Source organism: Prenolepis imparis, unplaced genomic scaffold (assembly GCF_030444845.1).
Source record: "Prenolepis imparis isolate NDT839.2.m4 unplaced genomic scaffold, iyPreImpa1.0 SCAF_10, whole genome shotgun sequence".
Lineage (NCBI taxonomy): Eukaryota > Metazoa > Arthropoda > Insecta > Hymenoptera > Formicidae > Prenolepis > Prenolepis imparis.
In genome coordinates this window covers 13162233-13184792 of record NW_028141168.1, presented here as the reverse complement: position 1 = coordinate 13184792, position 22560 = coordinate 13162233, and the positions used below count along the sequence as shown (strand labels likewise).

Sequence of the window (22560 nt, the reverse complement as noted above, 5' to 3'; positions counted from 1 at the left end):
CGACGGCATAGCGTCCGCGATATATTTACGCGAACGGGGAGACTCGCGGCGACAAGGAACGGTGGCAGCGGTCCAACCCAACGGTGGCGTTACGGAAATAGATTTTCGGCGGCGAGATGCAACGTCCGCCAGGCAAACCGGAGAGGCCAGTACCGCGGCGACCAGTTCCCGAGGAAAACCGGAAGAATCGAAGCCACGCCGGCGAGGTGTCCCACATGAACGTGAGTGCCGATATCCGTCCCACGAGAGTGCAGCCCCCCCGTGGTGCTATCCTTCCTCGTGCATCGTTTCCTCGATTCGACCGACCGACCGATAGCTATTTGCGGCTTCCGCCGACACTCAGGAGACCTTCCGTAACAGTTATTCTGTACCTTCGTGTTAGCGCCGTTTCTTCCGTTCCCTTCGTCTAATAATTGGAAGAGACGAGAGTTGCTTCCTCGCGATGAAAACAGTAACGGAGAGATGCGATTCTCTCTTCACATGTATCTCGGATATAGTCGAAAAATAGAAAATTATTAAGTTATTTTTTTAATAATATAAAATTCACTAAATGCACAGGATGCAAGAGTGCTATCGTTCGATTCCAAGAGATCTCAGTGCTTTGTCCACGAAGCGGTTTCTTACGACGAGAACGTTCGATCTTGCTCGTCTCGGACACTCTATAAAGATAATCTAAATCGGAGCTCGCGTAGTGCATCGACTCCGAAACGGTGCGTCAGAAGATACACGCGCGGAACATGCATTTCACTTGTCACTTTTTTTGGGGGATCCAATGCAGATTGCGACGAGTGCTTTTCAATCTCAAAAAGACCGCATGAGATCGATCAAATTATTTTCTGCGCGCCTCGAATATCTTATATCGCGCAAAAAAATATCGATGACGCGTGTCGCGGAAGGCAACTATTAACATCTCTGTCCACCTGGTTTTTTTTTTTATAAAAGAAATAAATAACCGTATCATCAAAATAAATTTCATAGAAAATCTTTTTACGATCTAATTGTGACAAAAAATACAGAGTGGATGTTCTATTTTAATATTTATTTCGAAGTATTCCATTTGTTAAAAATGAAAGGAAAAATTTATCTGGAAAATAATTATTCTGTTGTTCAAGTTTTTGCTTCGCGATTGCCAGTCTTGTAGTGCCGCATTTGCGCAGTAATCTTCTCTATGCGGGTACCAGCGACTAAAATGAGAAGTAACGTAACAAAAGATAAAGCGCAAGAGAATTCGCTTCTCACACTGAACTACGCGGAAGGTTACGTTGGTGAATTGTCGTGTATGCGTTATCTCGTGCTCCCACTGTGACAGTTGCTTCCGGCTTAAGAACCCTTATCGAGGATTGCGTCTTGCATACTAACCATTATCTAATTATTCCGTAACTGTGCGCGTTATCGTGCATTATTGTGGGAAGTGTGACGAAAATATAAGCGGATCTTCAAATTGCATCGCGCTCTAAATATTAAAATAAATTGCGCGAGATATGTCTGAGCGGAAAAGAAGTTTTACGGACAGAAATTCTCTTGGATAAACTAGAAGTTGGATGATTTCCAACTTGCGCAGACGTGTGCAATTTCAGCGAATAGTCTTGCGATGGACGCACAATTTGCATTTATCTCTCCTTTTTTTATCTCGTCACGCTTTGAGACAAAATATACAAGTATAGAAAGAAATAAAATTATATGCAAAGAGAAAAAAGGAATTTATTTCTAACAGAGTATATAAAAAGAAATATAATAGAAATAATAAATTGGGTTGCACGTTTAAAATCTGTTTAATTGCAAGTAAAATTGAATTGTCGAGTTCTCTTTTTCTCGATATCACGATGAAAGTTTTAACAAGAACGTTTTATAAGCTATACTTGTGTTGTATCTCTCTCATGTGGATTTTCGTGGATTCATCGGGAATTCTTCGCTGCGCAAAATAGAAACAAAAACGTCTGCGCTGCGCTCAAGAGAACAGAAGAGTGAACGGTCTAAAGATACGAACGACTCTAATTCAAGAAACTAATTCGCGTCTTGTCGAGTCTCTCGAGCGAAAGCTTCTCACGACTACGTGGCTACATGCATTTGCTTCGTTTGGCTAAGATTATACACATATATACAGACGTCTTCAATTGATCGAGCTCTCCGATGCAATAATAAGAAGCGCAATAATAAGAGAGGAAGCGAGTGGGAAGAGGATGAGATATTTAATAAATAAATACGAGAATTCATCGGATATTTCTGAAGCCGAGTCATATTTAGATCGTCTCTGTCTGTTATTTAATTACCATTCTCCAATTGTTTAACAATGCGATATCAGAAATATATCTCGAAATTTAAATCCGTTCGATATTTCACGTAGGAAAATCATCTATAGCTTGTCACCCACGCGGAGAAAAATAAATACGAAAAATAGTGTCGCGCACCACGTTGCTCGGCTTTATTTCTAGACGCGGAACACGCCGCTTTTTCCGGGGCCGGCCGCAGAAATAGATCCCGCTCGGCCCCCCAGCTTCCGGCGTTCTGGATCACCGTTCTGACGTCACGCTTTCCCTGCGACGATGACTATGCCTACTCTCTTTGGGAAAACTTTTTTACATTCCGCCCGAGATTATTCGGGGCCTTCGAGTTTGCGCGAGCCCACAAGCTGCGATGACATCAATTCACACTTGGCACTGTGTTATGGCGATAGAAGACTGCCAAGCTTCTTCGAAATCGTCTAGGCTTCGAGATTTTAGCTCGACGAAATGTTCTCTGTTGCTTGCGTGTTTTTCTATTTGTAACTATATTGATTATCTTAAACATTTAATGACTGTGTATGTGTTTTATATGCATATGTCTGCGAATTTTGTAAAAGAGAGTGTGCTTTCTTTATAAAAGATTGTTGCAACATTCTGAGTATTAAATGTGACGAAGATGCCTTTGAAATAAATTATTCTATCGTTTAAAAAAAAAATTGTTAAGAAAATTCTGCTTTTATCTTCTAGAATCCGGGAGCTGAACGATGGCGACCGATGGCTATATCGAATCCGTCCACCAAGTTGCGGATGGCGAGATCCATGCCCCATTGGGTCATGGTACGTGTTTCTCTCGTTTAAACATATTGTTGCTTTCATCAGTTGCTCTGATATTTATTTCTCTTTCATGTTTACCGAAATAATTTGTTTCGCGTAGCGTACTTTTATTTTATTTTTCCGCGACGAATAAACCAACTCGTTTACATATGAATTAGTCTCTAAAAGCGTACATATTTAAATATATTAACAAAAATAAATACATGTATATATTTAAAAAAAGGCACAGCAGCAACAACGAGAAACGGAGCAGCACCTACGTCAGCCCCCGACGCCCCCGAAAATCCCACCGCCGTCGCTCTCGGGGGACTGTGGTGACCCCGACTACGAGATCATCGAATTCCCGACCCAGAAACCATCCCCGACACCCCAGTGGAACGTTGGCAAGTGCGCTCTGTGCGGCACCGAGAACGTGTTCGCGCGATGCGACACGTGCCGCGAGAACTTCTGCGAGGCCTGCGACAACATGAATCACAAGCACCCGAAGCGGAAGGGCCACGTTCGCAGGAGGATCCTGACCGACAACGCGAGCAGGAGCAAACCGCCTCTTCCGCCTAAAGGGGAGAACCTGTGCGCGCCGGTGCCTCCACCGCGAAGAAATCGCAAGACCACTCAGGTAGGCTGCATCCTGGCCTGAAAATTGCGTCTATGAAATCTTGTTCCAGGCAAGACCGGTCGAGTATCTTATCCCCAGCCAAGGATCCTTTCTCGGGATTATTGCTCTAGCTCGATGGAGATTGGGTTGTGACTGACGAATTTCAGCGATTCGAGCTTCCCTTGGCGACGATCGCCGAGATTGGATCCGGTGACTGTCACGGAAGCTGTTTATCGTCGTATCCGACCTCGTCTCCGTCGTGCTCGTCGAGTCGAAATGCTTCCTCCTCTCCCCCTTCACGAACGAAATGCTACGATTTTTTACGACATTGTTGGTTACAACATAATAACGTAGCTTTAACTCGAAACGTCACACCGAGGCAACCGAGGCAAAGTTTCAAATGATCGTTGTTTTCTCGTTTTATTCTCTCTTTCTCTTTACATTTATTAGATTTTATTTTACGTTCAAACTTTATTGTATACACATGTTGTCGTTGTTTTTTAATACACCATGTTACCGCAAAACACTGATGCCGTATTCACTGAACCTGTTCTCTCTTCCAGTTTCATCGTTGACGTAATGACGCGGAAAAGACGGACGTGGCGCGTCGGCACGCCGTCGTAATGTCGAACATTTTGTCCAACATTTGTCGTGAGACGTGTAATCGGATCGTTTACCGCGGATAATTTTCGCAGGGGAGGCAAGGGGGAAGGGGCGGTGAATATGGCAGGTTACGGTGAACACGGTGAACACGATCATTTATTTATCGTACGACGTATCGCTCCGTATTTTCTGTGTACACCGTTACAGGTACCATCCTGACTTATTTTCACACTCGGTGTGATCGACTTCTTTTCAGCATGTAGACGGACTGGACCATCCATATAGCTAGAGCTGAACCTGCCACATCTAAAATAATCGTTTCACGACGTGTCCGATTTACACAATTTTTGTTCGTAATATTTTTAACGCATGCAGTGTACAAATAAGGCTGTTTATTATATATTTATTTATTAATTTTTTTAAGTCTATATTATATTTTTTTTAAAGGAGAATCTGTTTTTCTAGAGATGATTTCTCGTCCATCACAGTCATGATTGTTGATTGTCCACATATCTGACGTTTCTTTTTAACGATATATCAGCGCAGTTTCGCATACAAACATCTACGGTCCTCGACAACACCCCGAGCACTGTTCCTTCATTCACGATATGTAATTAAGTCGAAGTTTCGCGCTTAGGCTAAGTCAGCATTAGCCAAAGGCTCTACAAATCTCCCTTTGCTCGACAAGGTCGGGAGCTTGAAGCGCAACCTTGCCAATCCGAAAGCATCGCCGGACTCAAGAGTATCGAAATCTACGAACACTTTAAACACGTCCTCCAACGATGCTTCAGGATCAGGAACGGATAAAATGTCTACTCTACAGGTGAGAAGTTACATAGATCTGTTTTAATTGTTACAGCGCAAATGGCCTTTACAAAATTGAATCCAAGATATATTTCTATATAAAATTATATGTGCATTTTATCAAATGAATAAGTTAATTGCAAAATAAAATAACAATTATTTGTATAAATTTCATTATTTCTTCATTAATTCGCGAAAGTTAACTTTTTATTTTTATTTGATAATTATTAATATTTTTTATTTTTATTCACTGAAAATTTTAAATGTAGATTTCTTTTCATCATCATTTGCATCGTTGTGACTTTGAGTCTAAAGAACTGATCATCTATTATCTTGAAAATTGAAGCATATCAAACGCTACGAATTCTTTTTCAGGAAAGATACAGAAAATACCAGGAGGCGATGAGGGCTCAAGATGCAAACAGGCGACGACACCCGTCCTCGGACACCTCGAGGGATACTTTGAGTGGAAGACCACTTAGCTTAGGCAGCTCGAAACCGGCACCGCTGCTTCCACCTCCGCCTCCACCTAGAGCTATGATACAATCAACCAGCGTTTGTGATTTAACAGCTGCTCACATGTGGAATCCGGGAATGCATCAGGTATGTTCGATATTCTCGAACAAGTATGTTTAGATTTACTTTTATTATTTAATTTTATCTTATTCAATTTAATACTTATATTATTAAATTTTTCTTATTAATTTCTTGTTTCTAATTGATCGATTTTCAATCAAACAAATAATGTTTCACACAAAATTGAAATAAAATAAAATAAATATAATAAAAACATAAATAAAATATGTATAATAAATAAATTTATTATACTCTTTTTCATATTAAAGGAAATCTGAATATTTTTAGGAGAAATTCATGTAATTAAATAAAAGTATCGAAATCTCCTGTATGTATAAATGTCCCTTTAAATTATTATAATATTGTACCCGTATAAAATTTCTCAGGCCCAGTCGATGGCACACTTAGGAGCCAGCGGCATGCCGATGATGTGGTACCCGCCGACCAACTCCTGGGACGTGCCGATGAGTGGTTCCACTGTGAGTCTGCATCATCCAAGCATGTGGAGCTATACCATGGGTTATCCATCGGCACAGATGCTGCCCCCGCATTATCCAGGATCCCTTTCTAGAGCGCACAGTCCGGCTAGAAGTATAAAGTCCAGCAGAAGATCGCGACAGGCGTCACCATCTCCCAGTCTGAAATCTAAAAAATCCTACGCTTCGAGATCACGATCGAGAAGATCGCCCGGATCACCGTCGGACGCGAGTTCTGAGAACTCCGACGAGTCCGACGACGACAGACTCTCCCGAGGGTCCAGAAGTAGACGCGGCAGCATATCCAGAAGTATACGACAACGAAACTATCACGACGACGATACCAGAAGTCTGACGTCTAGAAGTCGACGAGAGTAAGTGGAAAAAGAAAAATCAAAATTAAATATTTTTTTTAAATATCCATTTCTTTAAATATCCATTTTAATTTTAATTAATTAAAAATATATTTCTATAGATTTCTTATAAATATTTTAAGATTATTAATTATTTAAATTATTATTTTTATATATAGATATTCGAGATTAAAATTCGAAAGCAGTTGTTTCTATAAAGTTTTATATTTAAATATGCAGATATTGAAGAATTTTTTGTCAAATGTTCTTAATTTCTGCAAATTTAGTTTTGTTAATATTTAAGTTTGTATATTTTATATCTGCGATCACGTTCGGTGATCATTTCGATGATGTTTCAGGAAATTAATGTCCGAGGAGAGAGTGATGAGTACCGAGGATCAATGGTCCGAGAGTCAGTCTAGTAAACGGTACTCGACGCCCTCGAGAAGCTACGACGAACACTCTGTTTCCAGAATAGATCGACTGGAACGCGTACAAAACGGAACTTATCGCGACCGTCGAAGACGAAGTACCGACGACGAGTCCTCCGATCGAAGGATCAACGCGCCGACGAGTCGAACGCGAGTGACGAGCTCGTCCGACGACCATTTCGAGAGGGTGGAAAATGCATTAAAGAGAGCGTCGTCCCTTCGTAGGGACATCATGCTGGATGATCATCGTCGCGATTCTCGTAGATCGTCCTTCGAGAGTGACAATCAGGCTAGGAAGACCCCTTCTCGAGATGTGACCTCCCCGAAGAGGATACCTAGAGAACGAACGCACCTTTTGGAAAGACAGTCTTCTCAAGCAGATTCAGATAGAGACAGAAGTCGCACGAACAAGGATGAAATCGAATCACGTTCGGTGAAAAGAGAACAGCAGATCCATGACGTCTCGCGAGAGCGCGAGATCCACGCAAAGAGAGAGTCGTCTCAGCGAAGGGACACTCTCGATGATCTGGAAAGGATCTCCACCAAACGAAGCTCCCGCAGATCCTCGTTGGAATCCGACAATCAAGGACTTAGAAAAGTAGCCTCCAACGAAACACCGATAAAAAAACACGAGGAAAAGACGACCGGTGATCTTCAAGATCGTCAGCGATCGATCGAGAAGAGTCAAAAGCTCGAGGACTCTATACGGATCGCTGAAGCTCAACAAAAGAAACAAGATGTCGATATAAAGCAGAAACAGCAGCAGTTGCAAAGATCTCAGTCCCGAGAGGATCCGAAGGTAGCGAAGAGAGACGCGGTCGAAAATGCATCATCCAAAAAGACCGCTTCCAACGAGACGGTCGGCTCGATGGAAATTCCGAAAGAGGAGTGGGCCTGCGAGCACTGCACCTTCATCAACAAGCTCAACGATCGCGTCTGCGTGGTCTGCTGCAAAACCAGGAGTAGCGCGCTACCGCCGAGCACCCTGAACGACGATCCGCTGCAAGCGCCGAAAAATGAAACGTCGAGCAAGGTCGGTGATCCTGGTCTCGATCTCGAGAAGCGGACCAATCTGTTGAAGATTTCGAACAGCGAAGAGAGCGGCGACAGCGGATCCGTCAGGAACAAAGGTAGACCGAAGCGCAAAATCAGCTTCTCCTTTGGTACCAAGTTATCCAAGTGACGATTCCAGGGTCCGTGCTTGTTCTCTCCCCGCCCCGCGTATTCCCGTCCAGAGAAATGCGAATGACCCAGATTATATTTGTATGCACGCGTCTCTTCTTTCTTTCTCTCCTTTTTATACGTAAAGCAGTGCAGTCACGAACCACTACAACTGGTTGTTCCCCATCCTTCGATGTATTCCCTTGGATGAATAATAAAGAGACATGGAAACTGTTTTTCGTACAAGGCTACAACGGGACCAAATGCATAGTCGTATTTGAAATTCGGCCATCTATCGCGTTCATGTCTGAGGCACTATATTATTCATTCAAGTGATGCGACGGTTTCAAGCACGAGCGTGCATTTGGCATATGTTCCTTTATTCCGGGGCGAACCATCGATGGAGATCACTGCCAAAGCATTTGGCTCAGGGACGTTAGAACGCGTCAATGACGTACAAAATTAATTTATTTCAAGATAAACGAAAAATTTCACGCAATAATAAATTTCCCAAAATATTCTTGGAAGATTAAATTGCCCAGCCGACATATTACACATTAATTCTATAATATACTGTTAAATTATTAATAACATTTTGGTAACAGTGCAATTACACATGTGCTAATTATTGCAAAATTAGAAGATTAATTACATTATACATTAATTAAGAAATAGCTTGTAAAATCAAATTTTGTCAAATTTGCCAACACATTATATTTTTATCATTTCTCTCTCTGTTTCATCTTTCCCTCAATTTCTAAAAATAAAATAAAAGTGTTATAAATGCGCGCATTCTTGGATGACCTTGAGTATGACAATATATGAAAATAGCTTTGTTAGAAACAACAATAACGGCTAAACATTCAGATTAATCTGTCTATTTAAAACCACAATTCAAAATTAATAAAATAACTCTCGTACTAAATTATAAAGGATTTTTTTGTGATTTACAGATCCGATCGCAGCAGACGATAATCCTCTCGTGGAGAATTCTGAAGCTACGATCACGGCTTCAGCTTCACAAGTAGAAGAAACATTAGCGGAAGACACGACATCATCGCCGATTGCTGAGAATCTGGCGGCAGCATCATCAACATTACCCTCTTCTTCGACTACGAATATCTCCAAAATAGACGCGAACGCGACGCCGCAGGAGGAAAAGACTACACGAGGAAAACTTTTAAAGAGTCATTCGGTGTCTACGGGAACATCTCCTCCACCACAGAATATCTCGACCCAAGTAAGTGTATATCTCGTATATAAATAAGATATTTGTGATTAAAATATTCTGAACGCAAATACGAACAAACAAATTATTGAAGATACAAAATTACAAATAATGTGAAGCAAATTATATGTATACAATATTTTAGACTTACGACTATCTTCCTGCAAAAGGGACTCTTGGAAGATCCTCATCATTGGCAAAAAGTTATGTGTATTACGATGACAGCGATGGAGAGGTGAGCGTAAAACTGTGAATGAATTAAAACGTAATTCAAGTTTAATTAAAACATCGCGAATAAAATGAATAATCAGTAATTTAAAAGATAAAAATGTCATTATATATAGTTTATTGTATACATATATGAGTATATAATTTATAGTTTTATAATTAATTTATAATTAATAGAGTTTTATAATTTTATAATATATATAATTAATTTATACAATTATATTAACTATATTTACCACATTTATACATATAATTATAAAGAAATTACAAATAAATTTTACGAATACGAATTATAATTAATACTTGAAACGATGAGTAAGATATATTACAGATTAAAGATTATATAGGAGACTTATTGGATTCCAATCAAATAAATTACTCTTTCGAAAGATGTCTTGTTTCCACGATCAATCGCGTTCTAGTGAAAAGACAAGGCGGAGCGTCTGTTTCAGGAGCAGACCAGATTCGCGAACAGTCCCGATCTGTATCCGCGGGCGTTCCAGGAGCAGCAGCTGATTATATCCGGTCAGAAAAGCAGAGAACGGACCAGAAGAAACTCCATCGACTCGTCCCATCTCTATTATCGTTCCAGGGTAAACTCGCTTACAAGCTAAGCTTCACGGATTTTTCGTTGTGTTCTCATCGATCCTTGATCCAGTCCAGTTGCCCATAATTAGTCTCGGTGTGAACGTAGGCAGGATGGTATTTTTATTTATTTTTTAGCATCATCCAACCGCTTAAATAGATGACTCATCGTATATCTATCATGCTTATTTACATAATTTACAGCTACTAAATATAGTTTTAATATTAATCTAGACAAGCACTTAACAGCGTACGATCAAAGATATAATTTTTCGACGGCGGAACCCCTAGCCATAAATTAAGTAACCCGTCTATCGTGTCTCATCTCGTCCTTTTCGCCGATCTCAATAAAACGGTCTTTAATGGCGACATAAATAACTCCATATTTCAGGAACCCAGTCAACCAAGATATATGGAAGCGAGTTCTAGTTCCGGCCAGCAAGGGGTTTCCACGTTGACCCGTCAAGGATTGGAGATCGTGGAGCTCCTGCGAGAAGCCGAGAGGCAGGGATTCACGACCGACGATGTTCAAACCGCGTTGGCCCAGGGCGCGTCGAATCCGATCGAGTGGCTTCACACGCAGTGGCCGCACCTGGTGGAGACGATGCGGGTCCTGGTGACCGCACAGGGCAAGGAACTGAGAGAGAACAGCATCGGCGTCCTGTCGCAGTCCGAGGCGAGAGAGGCTCTACGATCGGTCAAGGGCGACGTGTGGAACGCTGTCGCGGCGGCCATTCAGCGCAGACAGCAGAAAGTGTGTATAAAATAATCACGTGCGGCTCTTTGATCGATAGCTTGATCCTTTGTGATCCCCCCTCTCTCTCTCTCTCTCGATTGTTGACAGTGCCAGCAGATCATGGCAAGAGGCAACTTTGCGCTCGCGGACGTCGTCAGAGCTCTCGATAATAACGCCGGGATCGAGGATGCCGCTCTACTCGAGCTGCAGAAGAATCAGCTCAAGCCTTTCTTAATGAGGATCTGGGGTCCTCCGGTCGGGGTGGAGAACGACGAGGCTGCACCGCACGAAGGTCGGTGAATACTCTCGAGGCTAATTATTTTTATTAGCGATTTCCAATATTTTTAGTATTACTTGAGATACCAATATTATTTTATTTAATAAGCATGATGTACTTTTTACGTTTCTTTTTTTCTTAATATTTTATCGCGCATTTAAAAAATATAAAACTGACTTTTGAATTATACATATTTCAGATAAAATCTAAATTAATTATGATAAATTAATGCTTATTATATATGTATAAACAAGTCGATTTTCTCTAATAACGTAATAAAAAAGTATTTTTTCTTTTTTCTTGGGGAAGGGATAAAAATAATCGATTGTGTGCGCTGATTTTCCTTTTTTGCTGCAGATGCAGCGGGTATGGTCGATGGTGGGACGGGGGCGGGGCCCGTGGAACAAGTTCAGAATGTATCCGATACGGAGGCGCGGAAGCAGGTAATGTCACCAATTGTTGATCATTTCGTGGCGTTGCAGGCCGACTTTCAAAAGCAACTGGCGGCCCTGAGAGAACTGACTGATAACTGGCGACACGAGAAAGATCCCCCGAATAAATTGGGTAATAATAAGTCTGATAATCTGTACGACCACCCTGACGATGATAGTAGCACTGTTCTAATCGATGCAAATCTGGTCCCAAGGGCCGTACAACAAGCGCCCGATGATGTAGCGATGATGCCGGGCGATCTTGTTGTTACGCGGCAAAGACAGGCAACCGTAGATTCGCGGGAAGGCTCGAAGCGCTCAAAGTTGTTGAACGCTACGAAACCGTCTGACGAGGTCCTGGACCAAGTAGATGCCGCGTCGCACACCGAAATTCCCGCGACGACGACGATGATCGATGATCTCGCGACAGACTCGACACTCACGCCCGAATATTCCTCGAGAAACGATAGCGCCGATCCTTCGAACGTCGGTGAGACGTCGACGATCGACGAGACTGTCGTACGAATCGCCGAATCATCCGATCCACCGAGACTCGATGGTGAGGAAGGCGATGTCGACGCGGGAAAACGATCGACCTCGGAAGCGAGCGACCTCGCGACGACGATATCGATCGACGAAACGGCGAAGATAGAAACAGCGAAGCGAGTTACGAGTCCACCGAAAGAAGTAGAACAGAAGGGATTATCGTCGAATAACGTCGAGGTTGAAGCATCCTCCTCCTCGCCCGGAATTTCTGCGCCCGACACAACGAATACGGAACCAGGTCAGTCCTCTTCTCCGCAAACTTGGAGTGGTCCCGAATTACTTAATACAGCGGGACGCGCCGCGAACAACGACGAGTCACTCGTCCAAGTTGGAAAGTCGACGGAATTGGACGAAGCACTTCCCATCTCTTTCCGGGATTCGAGTATCCCTCGACAACAACAAGTCGATATATCGCAGCAGCCATCGCGGAGTGAATTCTCGATCCCAGCGAATGCATCCGAAAAGGATCTTTTCGCGGCGGAGCGACCTGATCAGCGTATTTCGAGGGAAGTTCCCGGGAAGAACGACGAGTCGTCTCACGTCGCGGCGATGGAGGCTCTGATGTCCGCCGTGAGATCACTGCCGGAGCAGTTTTTGACACCCTTCATAACGGCGATGCAGGTCCTGTCGCCCAAGAAAGGTGATGCTGATGTTCAATTTATGAACCGATTAAATACTTTACGCAGCACGAAGGCTGAAGAAACGACCGAGACTGAGACGAACGTCGACGCTCTTCAGCCGAGGAACGAGAGAGACGACGAGAAGGAGTCTGTTCCGGCAACCCCGGATAAAACTGACGGGTCGTCAGTTCAGGAGAAGAGTAGTAGTAATAAATACGCGAATAATCTCATAATAAAATCGAGCAGCAGCGAGATCATCGACAAGAGGATCGTCAGATCGCGCCAAGTTCCGGATTCTCGGATGGCAAAGTCCCGGTCGAGCGTTCCAGATATCAAACAACAGCAGCTGAATATCAGATCGGTACGTAATGCGGAAGACACGGACGAGGCTAACATTTCGCAGACTAACACCGCGACGGATCTGACACCCGAAACGTTCTCGGATTCGGTAGACTCGAAGTTGACGGTCGAAATACCCGAAGAAACGCTGACTGCGAATAAAGGAGCAACGTCGAGCGTCGCGGAACCGATGACAGGAACATCGCAAACGGACATCGCGGAGGGAATACATTCACGTAAGAATTCTTTAGAGATAGTCGACACGCCGACGGAAAACGATAGTCGGGACAGATCTGCCGGAGACGAAACCGTATCGACGGAAGAATCAGTCGAGGAGGCGTCTTCAGGTGAATCATCGAGCTTTCACGCGCAATCGTTAACAGCATCTGCGACGCATGATCGATCCATCGTCTGTCAGGAAACTCACGTGTTTGTCGCATCTGACGACACGTTGCTCGATGCATCATCATCATCATCATCATTATCAAAGGAAGCGAGTGACTCTTCCATCGCGCCTAATGAAAAGCTTTCCGCTGATAACACTTTCGCGATCATCGATCCGCTTCTAAAAAACGACTCGTCGCGAAATCAACTTTCATCCCCTTCTTCTACAAATGACGCGGAAGAATCTATCTGTCAAACGCGATCGACAACGGAGACTGATATTAACACGCAGGAATTAAAACGACCCTCGAACGATTCGTCTCGCGTTACCTCGTCAGATACTTCGCCGCTTTCATCTCCCGCGACAATTTCCGACGCGAAATCACCGTCCGTGGAAATATTCGATAATCTCGAAACGACGCAGCGTCGCGATGATAAAAATGATACAAAGCCGACCGTCGCGAGGAATGCGGTGCACGTTTCGGAAAAAGTAGAACAGACAATTTCGGTCACATATCACACTCCCGCGAGCAACGGCAAAGATGAAACTACGCTGAAAGGAGCAGACGTGCCCGTCGAGCAAAGTACGACCGACGATTTATCCATTACTCAACCATTACGAACCGATAATGAGAGTGTCTCGCTGCCATTAACGGACTCCGCGACTACGGCGAATTTTAATAATCCGTACGATTCGGGAAGGGAAGGGACAGTCCCCGCAAAATTCGACAGCTCGACGATCGAACGTACGTCGGAAAATCCCGCGGACGATTTAACCCAAGACGGACCAGCCTCTTTAACAAACCGAGAAGTAATTGCACACGATCGCTTAACGCAGGCTTCACGATCCTCCCCTCCGATCGAAGGTACTTTGTATGCTGGAACATCGAATAATACCTTACGCGACTCTGAATCTTCGAAAGACGTGAAAATTTCAGGACAGAGCAAAGTAGAGGAGTCTATCTCTGACACTTTAAAACTTCATATCGCCGACGAAGACTCTATTACTAGCAGACTCTCTGACGAAAATGTCGACGATCGATTAATGAATACCATTAATAATTCGGCGAGTAATAACACGTCCCGTAGATTATCCGTCGAAGATGTTCCACTTGACTTAAAGTCGACCGACAGCGTTTATCGATCTGACGAGAAGAGACAGGACGCGCAAACGTCAAATTTCGCGACGAGGGGCATCTTGCATGCGCTAAAGAAAAATCTCAATATATTCTTCGCGTCGCGAACCGAGGAGAAAAATATCGCTCCGAGAGACGAGATCGACAAGGATCCTATTAAAGCGAATATCCCCGACGTTACGCCAGGCGTATCCGATACTTTTGAAATAAAGATATCGGAATCGCCTGTAATAACGGTGAACGATTGCGCGCCGATAAAAGACACCGCGGCGACAATCGTCGAGGAAGAACGCGAAACGGGTCGGGTCGGTGATGATGATGATGTTGATACAAACGGGAAAATGCGGATGGATGTCGAGGATCCGTCTGGAATCGTCGCGCGTAACGAACCGGTTAGATCAAAATTACCGAATAACGAGTCGATCGAAAAGGGAGGCAACACGAGGCAACCTCGTAAAAGCGTAATCGCGAAACCCGTCGTAAAGGATAGATCCAGATCGCCCCTTAAAAAAATCGTCCGAAGAAAATCGCCCGTTAAGGTAGTAAGAAAGTCGATCGGCGTCCCGAGGAAAGGCGGAAGCTTACCCTTCCGTAAAAGCACCAGCCCGAACAGTACGACTGTCACAAAAGCGAGGGCGACGGCCAGCGAGATCACCAGGACGTCGAGTCGAGCGACGCGAAACAAAGGATCCTCCGTCAAATCGACGTGCACCGCGCGCGATTATAAGACAGACAGCGGAAGTAAATCGGTCACCAAACTACTGTCGGACAAGTCTATTAAACAATCGTTGCTAATTAACGCCAATCTGCAAAAAACTGCGGAGAGTAACGAAATAAATAAAAATGGTAAAAAGGTTGTTTCTACGTCCAATGCAGAAAAAATATTCGCGATCGATAATCCCGAATTGCGGACCGGCATTAAAAAATGTAACGAGAAAAAATCGGAAAATTTGGAAAATGGAAAGCTCGAGCGTTCTAAAAATAAAAAAATTGTGTCTGCTAATCGGAATAAAAAAGCGGAAATGTCAAAAGATATAAAAATTGATATAAAAATTCCCGAAAATCAAGAAGTAAAACAGATTATAAATCACGAAAATGAAATGTCGATGAAAGCACTTTCGGCGGAAAAAATAAATTGCAACTCGAAATCTAAAATATCTTCACCGTCGAAGATACCAGTTTTGATGCATCGAAAAATTGCGCGAACTACAAATATTCTCCCATCAAGGTCTTCTAAAAAAATTAATGACACACCATTGTCAAAAAGCGTCTCGACCAAATTGCCCATAGCGTCGCAAGCAATTTCGAAATTATCTTTAAAAACTCAGGAGAAAGTTAAGGTATCGAATTTGTCATCAATCGTGCGGAAAGTCGACTCTAAGGATAATTCGAAGACGGATCGAATTGAATCTAATAATGGGGAATTAAATCTAGGAAGAACGATGGAAACTGCAGAAAATGCGAAGGACGAGCGGATTCTGGAGGAGGAGAATCATGCTAAGGGAAGCGTCGTGGAAGAAACCATGGAGGAGCTCCCGAAAATGAAATCAATACGATCGGAATCCACATTAGACGAAGAGAATTCGCGAGCGTCGAGCTCGACGCGTAACAACGACGATCTGTCCGCGAATTTTAACGAACAATTGGAAATCGAAAACGCCTTCGAAGAGGAAAGCTCCGATGCTTTCAGCTCGGATTCAGCTTCCGAATATTCCGAGAGCGGCGAAGACACAGAAACGGCGAAGTACATCTCCGATCATAACTCGGAATGCAATTCCGTCGAGGAGTTCACGGATGCGGAATTGTTGTTAGAGAAAACGCTAAACGAGATAAGGTCTGAAATATCGGAATCCGAGGAGGAGCAGACGAGCGAGTCCGAGAAGAGCGAAGGTATCATTTGTTCGTGCGAAACGGAAAGCCACGATCGTGATTCCGTATTGTCCGAAGGTACGGTCGATGAACGGGAGATTAAGTCAAGTGAGCTCGAAGATTCGACGGAAGAAGATATGTACGAGGAGCTACCATCCGAAGGGGAGGAGACGAATATACAACGCCAAGTCCTGGAGCAACAACAACTGGAGACTACCGTTGAAGAAACCGATGACAAAATACATGAGGTAGTCGATATTTCGAACGGAACGGAAAGTAATTCCGAAGTCGCGCGAGAAGACGAGGGGAATAATTTGGATCCATTGAAGAAAGTTACCGTCGTTGCAGTCGTCGAACTAATTCAACCAAAAATAATCGCCGAGATCGACGAGGAGGCGCCGAAAGTTTCTCAAAACCTTGAAATCTCGGATTCTAAAACTGCTGCAAATTCCGCGACAGCGTCTTCAGCAAAGTTCGAAGAAAGTGCGGAATCAAAGGAAGATATCCAGTCAGAAGCGACCAAAGACTTAAAGAGGAATGAGACGAGGCTCGAAGGGGCGAACAAAATCGAGGAGAGAGATCAGTCGACAGTCGTGCAGAGTGACAAGACGAGGAAAGTGACGAATGTGAAACGGGCAAAGATAGGCCGAAGGGCGAGTACGGGGAGCAAAGAGGTCAAAGTCGGGAATGACGACGACGACGAGGACGACGCGTTAAAGGGGGTGGATCGGGCGAGAGTTTCGTCCAGGAAACGATTTTCCCTCGTTGCCAGTTGCATCCGTCGGTTCGAGGGCGAGGAGGATATCGAAAGGACGCAAATCCGACGCAAGAGACAGGGATCTCCCAAAACGGAACGGGAGGTCAGTAGACGAGAGTTGCCGGAAGTGACATGACCCTCCCTCCCTTGTAGACGCTGAAAGATCCTCCTCGCGAACGCGAATCGCCGCAAAAATAGTCGACTTTAAAAACAAAATCATTCAATGACAGGTCTCTCGCGATGTCCCTTAATATACTTTAATCGCGCGTTAATCGTTGATCATTTGACTGCGACAAGGGTTTTGACGATGTGACTAACGCGAAGGTAGGTATCGTATCGCGACTAACTCATTGTCTGTCGAGAAAGTTGACGTTACGTGTGTCTTGTATGTAACATGTATAATAGCGCTTAGTTATTCAGGAAAGAGATGAGAGATGTATTATCCTGGATTCCCTGTACTAGTACCCTGTTCTAGATGCAGAGTATTTAAGGCATCTATGCATAAGCGTCGATTATATTAAAAGCACGTGAATTAATTATCTCGACTGTAAACTAATTATCTACCTTGATAGTTTTATATATGTCGAATAAAAAAGAGCTCGTTTCTTTGGAGAGGTTGACGCGATCCATCCCTTTGTTTTCTTGTACACGATAAAGATTTTAATATTCTCTTATATTTTTAAAATACTTTTAATTATCAAATATCTTCTTAAATCTTCTATAATGTTTTTATTTGATCGTCTTACTTGATTATTTTTAATAGAGATAGTCACTCAGTAATACTGACAATAAAAAAGGAGAGAATAATCTCATTCTTGAAATTTGTACTGATTTAATTCATATGTATATATGAGCAATAAAATATTTAATTTTATTTTTAAATTATATATATACTCTTTTTTGTAAAGATAATATTTAAACGCGCAAGTCGGATTGCAAAAATTTCTACAGTACATCATTATTGTCTCCATTATTTCAAAATGTCACTTTAAATTCTGACATTTACTTGTAAACTTATAATGTTTACATTGAGAAACGACAAATCCGAATTTTCTCAAGTCGAGATTTGTAGACAGAGAAGCACAGATTATCTTTCTAAACAAAATGTGAAAATTGTACGTACCGATATCGGAGCGATATTATGTTTGTCACGTGTGCAGAGAATAGCGCGTCGTCTCTTGGCGGAAGGTCGGGCGGCGAATTACGATGAGGCCGAGGTCGCCGCCAGTTTGCTGGCCCTCAAGTTCGGAGATGCCGAGGCCCTCCAGGCCGCGAAAGAATGTTCCAGCGTGGAGTCTGCGCTCGCCTTCCTTCAGCAGGAGTGCGAGCTGTGCACCGGCCGTTTTGCAATGAGTCAAGTAAGTGTCGAGGTGTTAACTCCAGGAAGGTCCCATTTCTCGAAATTCCTGTCTAGATCCTGCAGATTTTATTTTACGATCTTGTTCCGTCGAGATAATAAAGAAGATGATGAATTTAAATGATTCAACTCGAATCACATCATAATTTTTCTTGACCGTCTCGATTTGTCTTGATACATTTTCCACGTAATTTCAGATAATCTCCATGCTGAAGTGCGTGCATCGTTGCTGCAACGAATGCGCGAAGAATTACTTCACCATCCAAATTAGCGACAGGAACATCACTGATGCCGTTTGTCCGTTCTGCAAAGAACCTAATCTCAAGGACGCGAGCGAGGACGAGGTTCTCGAATATTTCAGCAATCTGGATATTCAACTGAAGACCTTGTTGGACCCGCCGATCCACGAGCTTTTCCAGAGGAAGCTCAGAGACCGGACTTTGATGCAAGATCCAAACTTCAAGTGGTGCATCCAGGTAAAGAGGATTTGCAATCTTTGATCGTCTACTTTTATATCCAAATCTACCTAGATTATTGTGTGTTTTTCAGTGTTCGAGTGGATTTTACGCCGATCCTGATCAGAAGCGTCTGATCTGTCCCGATTGCCGATCTGTCACTTGTGCCTTTTGCCGAAGACCGGTATGTATTTTCGAGCTAGTGTTAAACATTGTAGATTCTTCTTTTCTAACAGTCTCTTTTTTTTAGTGGGAGAAACAACACGAGAGAATCTCGTGCGAAAAGTTTGCGGCTTGGAAGGACGAAAACGATCCCGATAATCAAGCCGCAGGTTTGGCCAAACATCTGGCTGATAATGGCATCGACTGCCCTAAATGCAAGTTCCGTTATTCGTTATCTCGAGGAGGTAATAACTATTATATTTTGACTTTATTGATTTGTCTATATCTTATCTTCGATTCAATTTTTTATCGTGATGAGATTCATCATTCAAGTTTCATGAGGTAATATGGTTTACTTAATTGATATTAAAAAATTAACATATATATGTGTAAAATTTATTATAACATTTAGAATGCACACCAAAGCATTATGCTTGTTAAAATAATGCTGAAGAATTAGATATATGTAATGATTATATTTTAAAACTAAAAATGTGTATTTTTTGATCAAGAATTTTAAACAATTAATAATCCGTATTTGCTATAAAAAATTTTTAATTGAAACGCTCCTTTATAACATTTTTTTGTCTTATCTATCTCTCAATATTGCTGAAAGAGATAGAGCGTTACGAAAGTTTGCATTTTATATAGATTTAGTAATTGTTAGAAAAATCATATGGTAATATAAGAATTAATGAATGATGATTCTAAATATTATCTTAATACACATACACGTACATGTATGCACGCGTGAACTATTTTAATATTATGTTATTTTTAATCAACCTCGCAAAGATGAGAGTTTAATGTATATATATGTGGGGAGAGAGATTTTTTCTCTAAATTATTCAATATGCATATCAGGGACATATTTTTCGGAACTCGCTGAAAAGAGATTCGTGAATTTTCATAGGTTGCATGCATTTCACCTGCAGCCAATGTAAATATGAATTCTGCTGCGGTTGTGGCAAAGCTTTCATGATGGGGGCAAAGTGCACGGTTAGCTCCTATTGCGCCAAACTGGGCCTGCATGCCCATCACCCGCGCAATTGTCTCTTCTATCTTCGCGACAAGGAACCCGCGCAGCTACAGCAGTTGCTCAAAGAAAACGGCATCGATTACGACACCGAGGATCCGATCGGGGAACGCAAGTGCAAAGTGCAGCTGCAAAAAGAAACGCCGACCAGGGTCGTGGATGCTGTATGCAATTCCGACGTCGTCGAGGGTCACGCTGGTCTATGCAGGTAATATTAATCTGTGAACAATATTCATATATTCTCAGTGGCGCTAAAAAATTCTAAATGTTGTATAAAAATTGCACTTACATCCCATTGTCAGTCAAGATTATAATAAGATATATTGAAATATATATGTATATAAAGTTATTTAATTAATTCTTCACACTCAGAAGAGAGTTGCGTTGAAAGAAACTCCGAGCAATATTTCGATGACTGCTCTCTTCTAAATTTCCGAGACGATCCCGAGCGATTTTTCAACGAGAATCCGCCGCGCCGCCTCCGTTCGATGGCTAACGTGATCCTCCATATGTATTCAGGATTCATTACATCGAGTATCTAGTTCGAAAGATCCGTATGACGCGGCTGGAGCCGCTGCCCTTGCTAAACGTGGACGATCTCGAAACGTGCGTGCGACGCGCCGGGCGGAAACTGCCCGCGAACTGGTACGGTCGCGACCCGCAGCATTACAGGAACGATCTGGTCGAGGTAAAAACAAACACCCTGACGTGCCTGACTAAAATCTTGGGTACTTTTCCCCCTTAGGCAGCACTACATTGAGTACTTGGCGGGCCTGGTGCTCAAGGGCAGGCTGGACCCGGTGATGATCTTTGACTTGAACGACGCCAAGCAAGAGTTGCGCCGACGGGGAAAAGTTCCCCCTGCGAAGGACCAGGAAATGTCCGAGCGGGATTATCTCGAGGCGTGCATTCAGGTGACTAACACGTATTCCTCTCTCTCTCTCTCTCTCTCTCTCTCTCTCTCTCTCTCTCTCTCTCTCTCTCTCTTTCACCCTCTGCTCCTTCTCCTTTTTTTCTTCTCTTGCTCCTTCGACTCGTCTCCCGCTCTTCCCTCCTGTCTTTTGACCCGCTGACCGAATTAACAGCAGTTGCATGAAAGTAGAATTCCTGCGTGCACGAGACTTTCCAGCGCCGAAAATCGTAAAAGTGAATAGATCGCCGCCGAATGATGCTGTCGAACGGCCGCACCTGCGTCAATCTCCGGAGATATACATATATCGTCGCGCGTTGCACACTTTTTCCGAATGCATTGTAAAAAATGGACGAGCTAGAAAATATTAACAAGGATCCACTCTACGTGGAATTCGATCTAGAATTTATGTAATGTGGAAATAATTTTAATGGAAATTATTTTTCACATTTTTTAAAAATTCTTTTTTTTACAAGATGATTTATTTTCAACTACAATTTCTATTGAAGAGAAAGAGAGAGAGAGAAATTATATAATTTCTTAATAAGGAATTTTAAAAAAATTATATGTGATAAGAAAAACGAGTATTTCTCCATTTTACATTCCGAATTCAATCAGGTCGTCTATTACTAATTTCTCAGTAGGAATGCAATTACAGGTAGAAAAGATCCAAAAACGTTTAAATCGAAATTTCATATCGGATATTCAAGTTCACATCATTAATTATATTTCGGTAATATTGAGAGGATATCCTATTCAATTGTCAATTATTACAATTGACCTATTTTTATATGGATACTTAACAAAATTTTACATAATCTTATCAATCAATTTTTACATTTTTATTTGAAAATATTAAGAACTGTGGAGTTTACATATGATAAAAAAGTCAGAATTTTGTCAAATATTTAAAAATATTACATCGGAGAGAGGAAAATATTATTTTATCTATATTATAAAACATAATTTTAAATAAACCCATTCTTGATAATAAATATATTGAAAGGATATCCTATTATGTACTGCTGTTCGAGAAATAAAAATTTAATACCCAACATTGTAGATTCGCGCGGCCGTTCGCAGCTTTTTTCTGCGTAAATAACGATTTCCCTCTCCTGTGCGAGTTGCCTTTTTTTTTTTTTTATACGGATATTGAAGTAAATAAGGTATACGAGCGAAGTGTATACCGCGGGAATACGTTAACATTCTACAACTTCACCGTGCATAAAGTATACTCCGATGTTGCAGGTCGTAAAAAAGGAGATTCCACTGGAGTGACTACGGAAGAGTATTTCAGAAAAACACTCGTACACCTGAAGTCATAAGCGAGAGAGATAGAGCGTGTATCTCGTGCAGTGTATTTATTTTAATTTGTATACACTATGTGAAGAGAAGCCTCCCTTATCCATGTAAAATTAATATAGGACCATAGAAAACGAATAACGTGCA

The 22560-nt window shown here is 42.4% G+C and overlaps 1 protein-coding gene across 8 annotated transcripts; it reads left to right on the top strand.

Annotated features, from left to right (window-relative positions):
* The first annotated feature begins 101 nt into the window (after positions 1-101).
* On the top strand, positions 102-22498 carry Lubel (Linear Ubiquitin E3 ligase). 8 transcript variants are annotated; one of them, XM_083047872.1, is made up of 22 exons: positions 102-221; positions 2970-3059; positions 3280-3672; positions 4943-5077; positions 5434-5661; positions 6021-6484; positions 6823-8024; positions 9009-9295; positions 9429-9518; positions 9964-10104; positions 10488-10850; positions 10941-11124; positions 11467-13281; positions 16000-17294; positions 18352-18549; positions 18746-19024; positions 19098-19187; positions 19254-19410; positions 20079-20409; positions 20721-20846; positions 20947-21115; positions 22360-22496. In XM_083047872.1, exons 1-22 carry the CDS (start codon positions 117-119, stop codon positions 22387-22389), a joined length of 8172 nt encoding a protein of 2723 aa, XP_082903998.1. In that variant the 5' UTR covers positions 102-116; the 3' UTR covers positions 22390-22496. The 8 variants fall into 8 exon arrangements, with proteins under 8 accessions (XP_082903998.1, XP_082903991.1, XP_082903994.1 ...); XM_083047865.1 differs by having other exon boundaries at positions 11467-17294; XM_083047868.1 differs by lacking the exon at positions 20947-21115 and having other exon boundaries at positions 11467-17294; positions 20721-20889; positions 22360-22498.
* Positions 22499-22560: the final 62 nt, after the last annotated feature.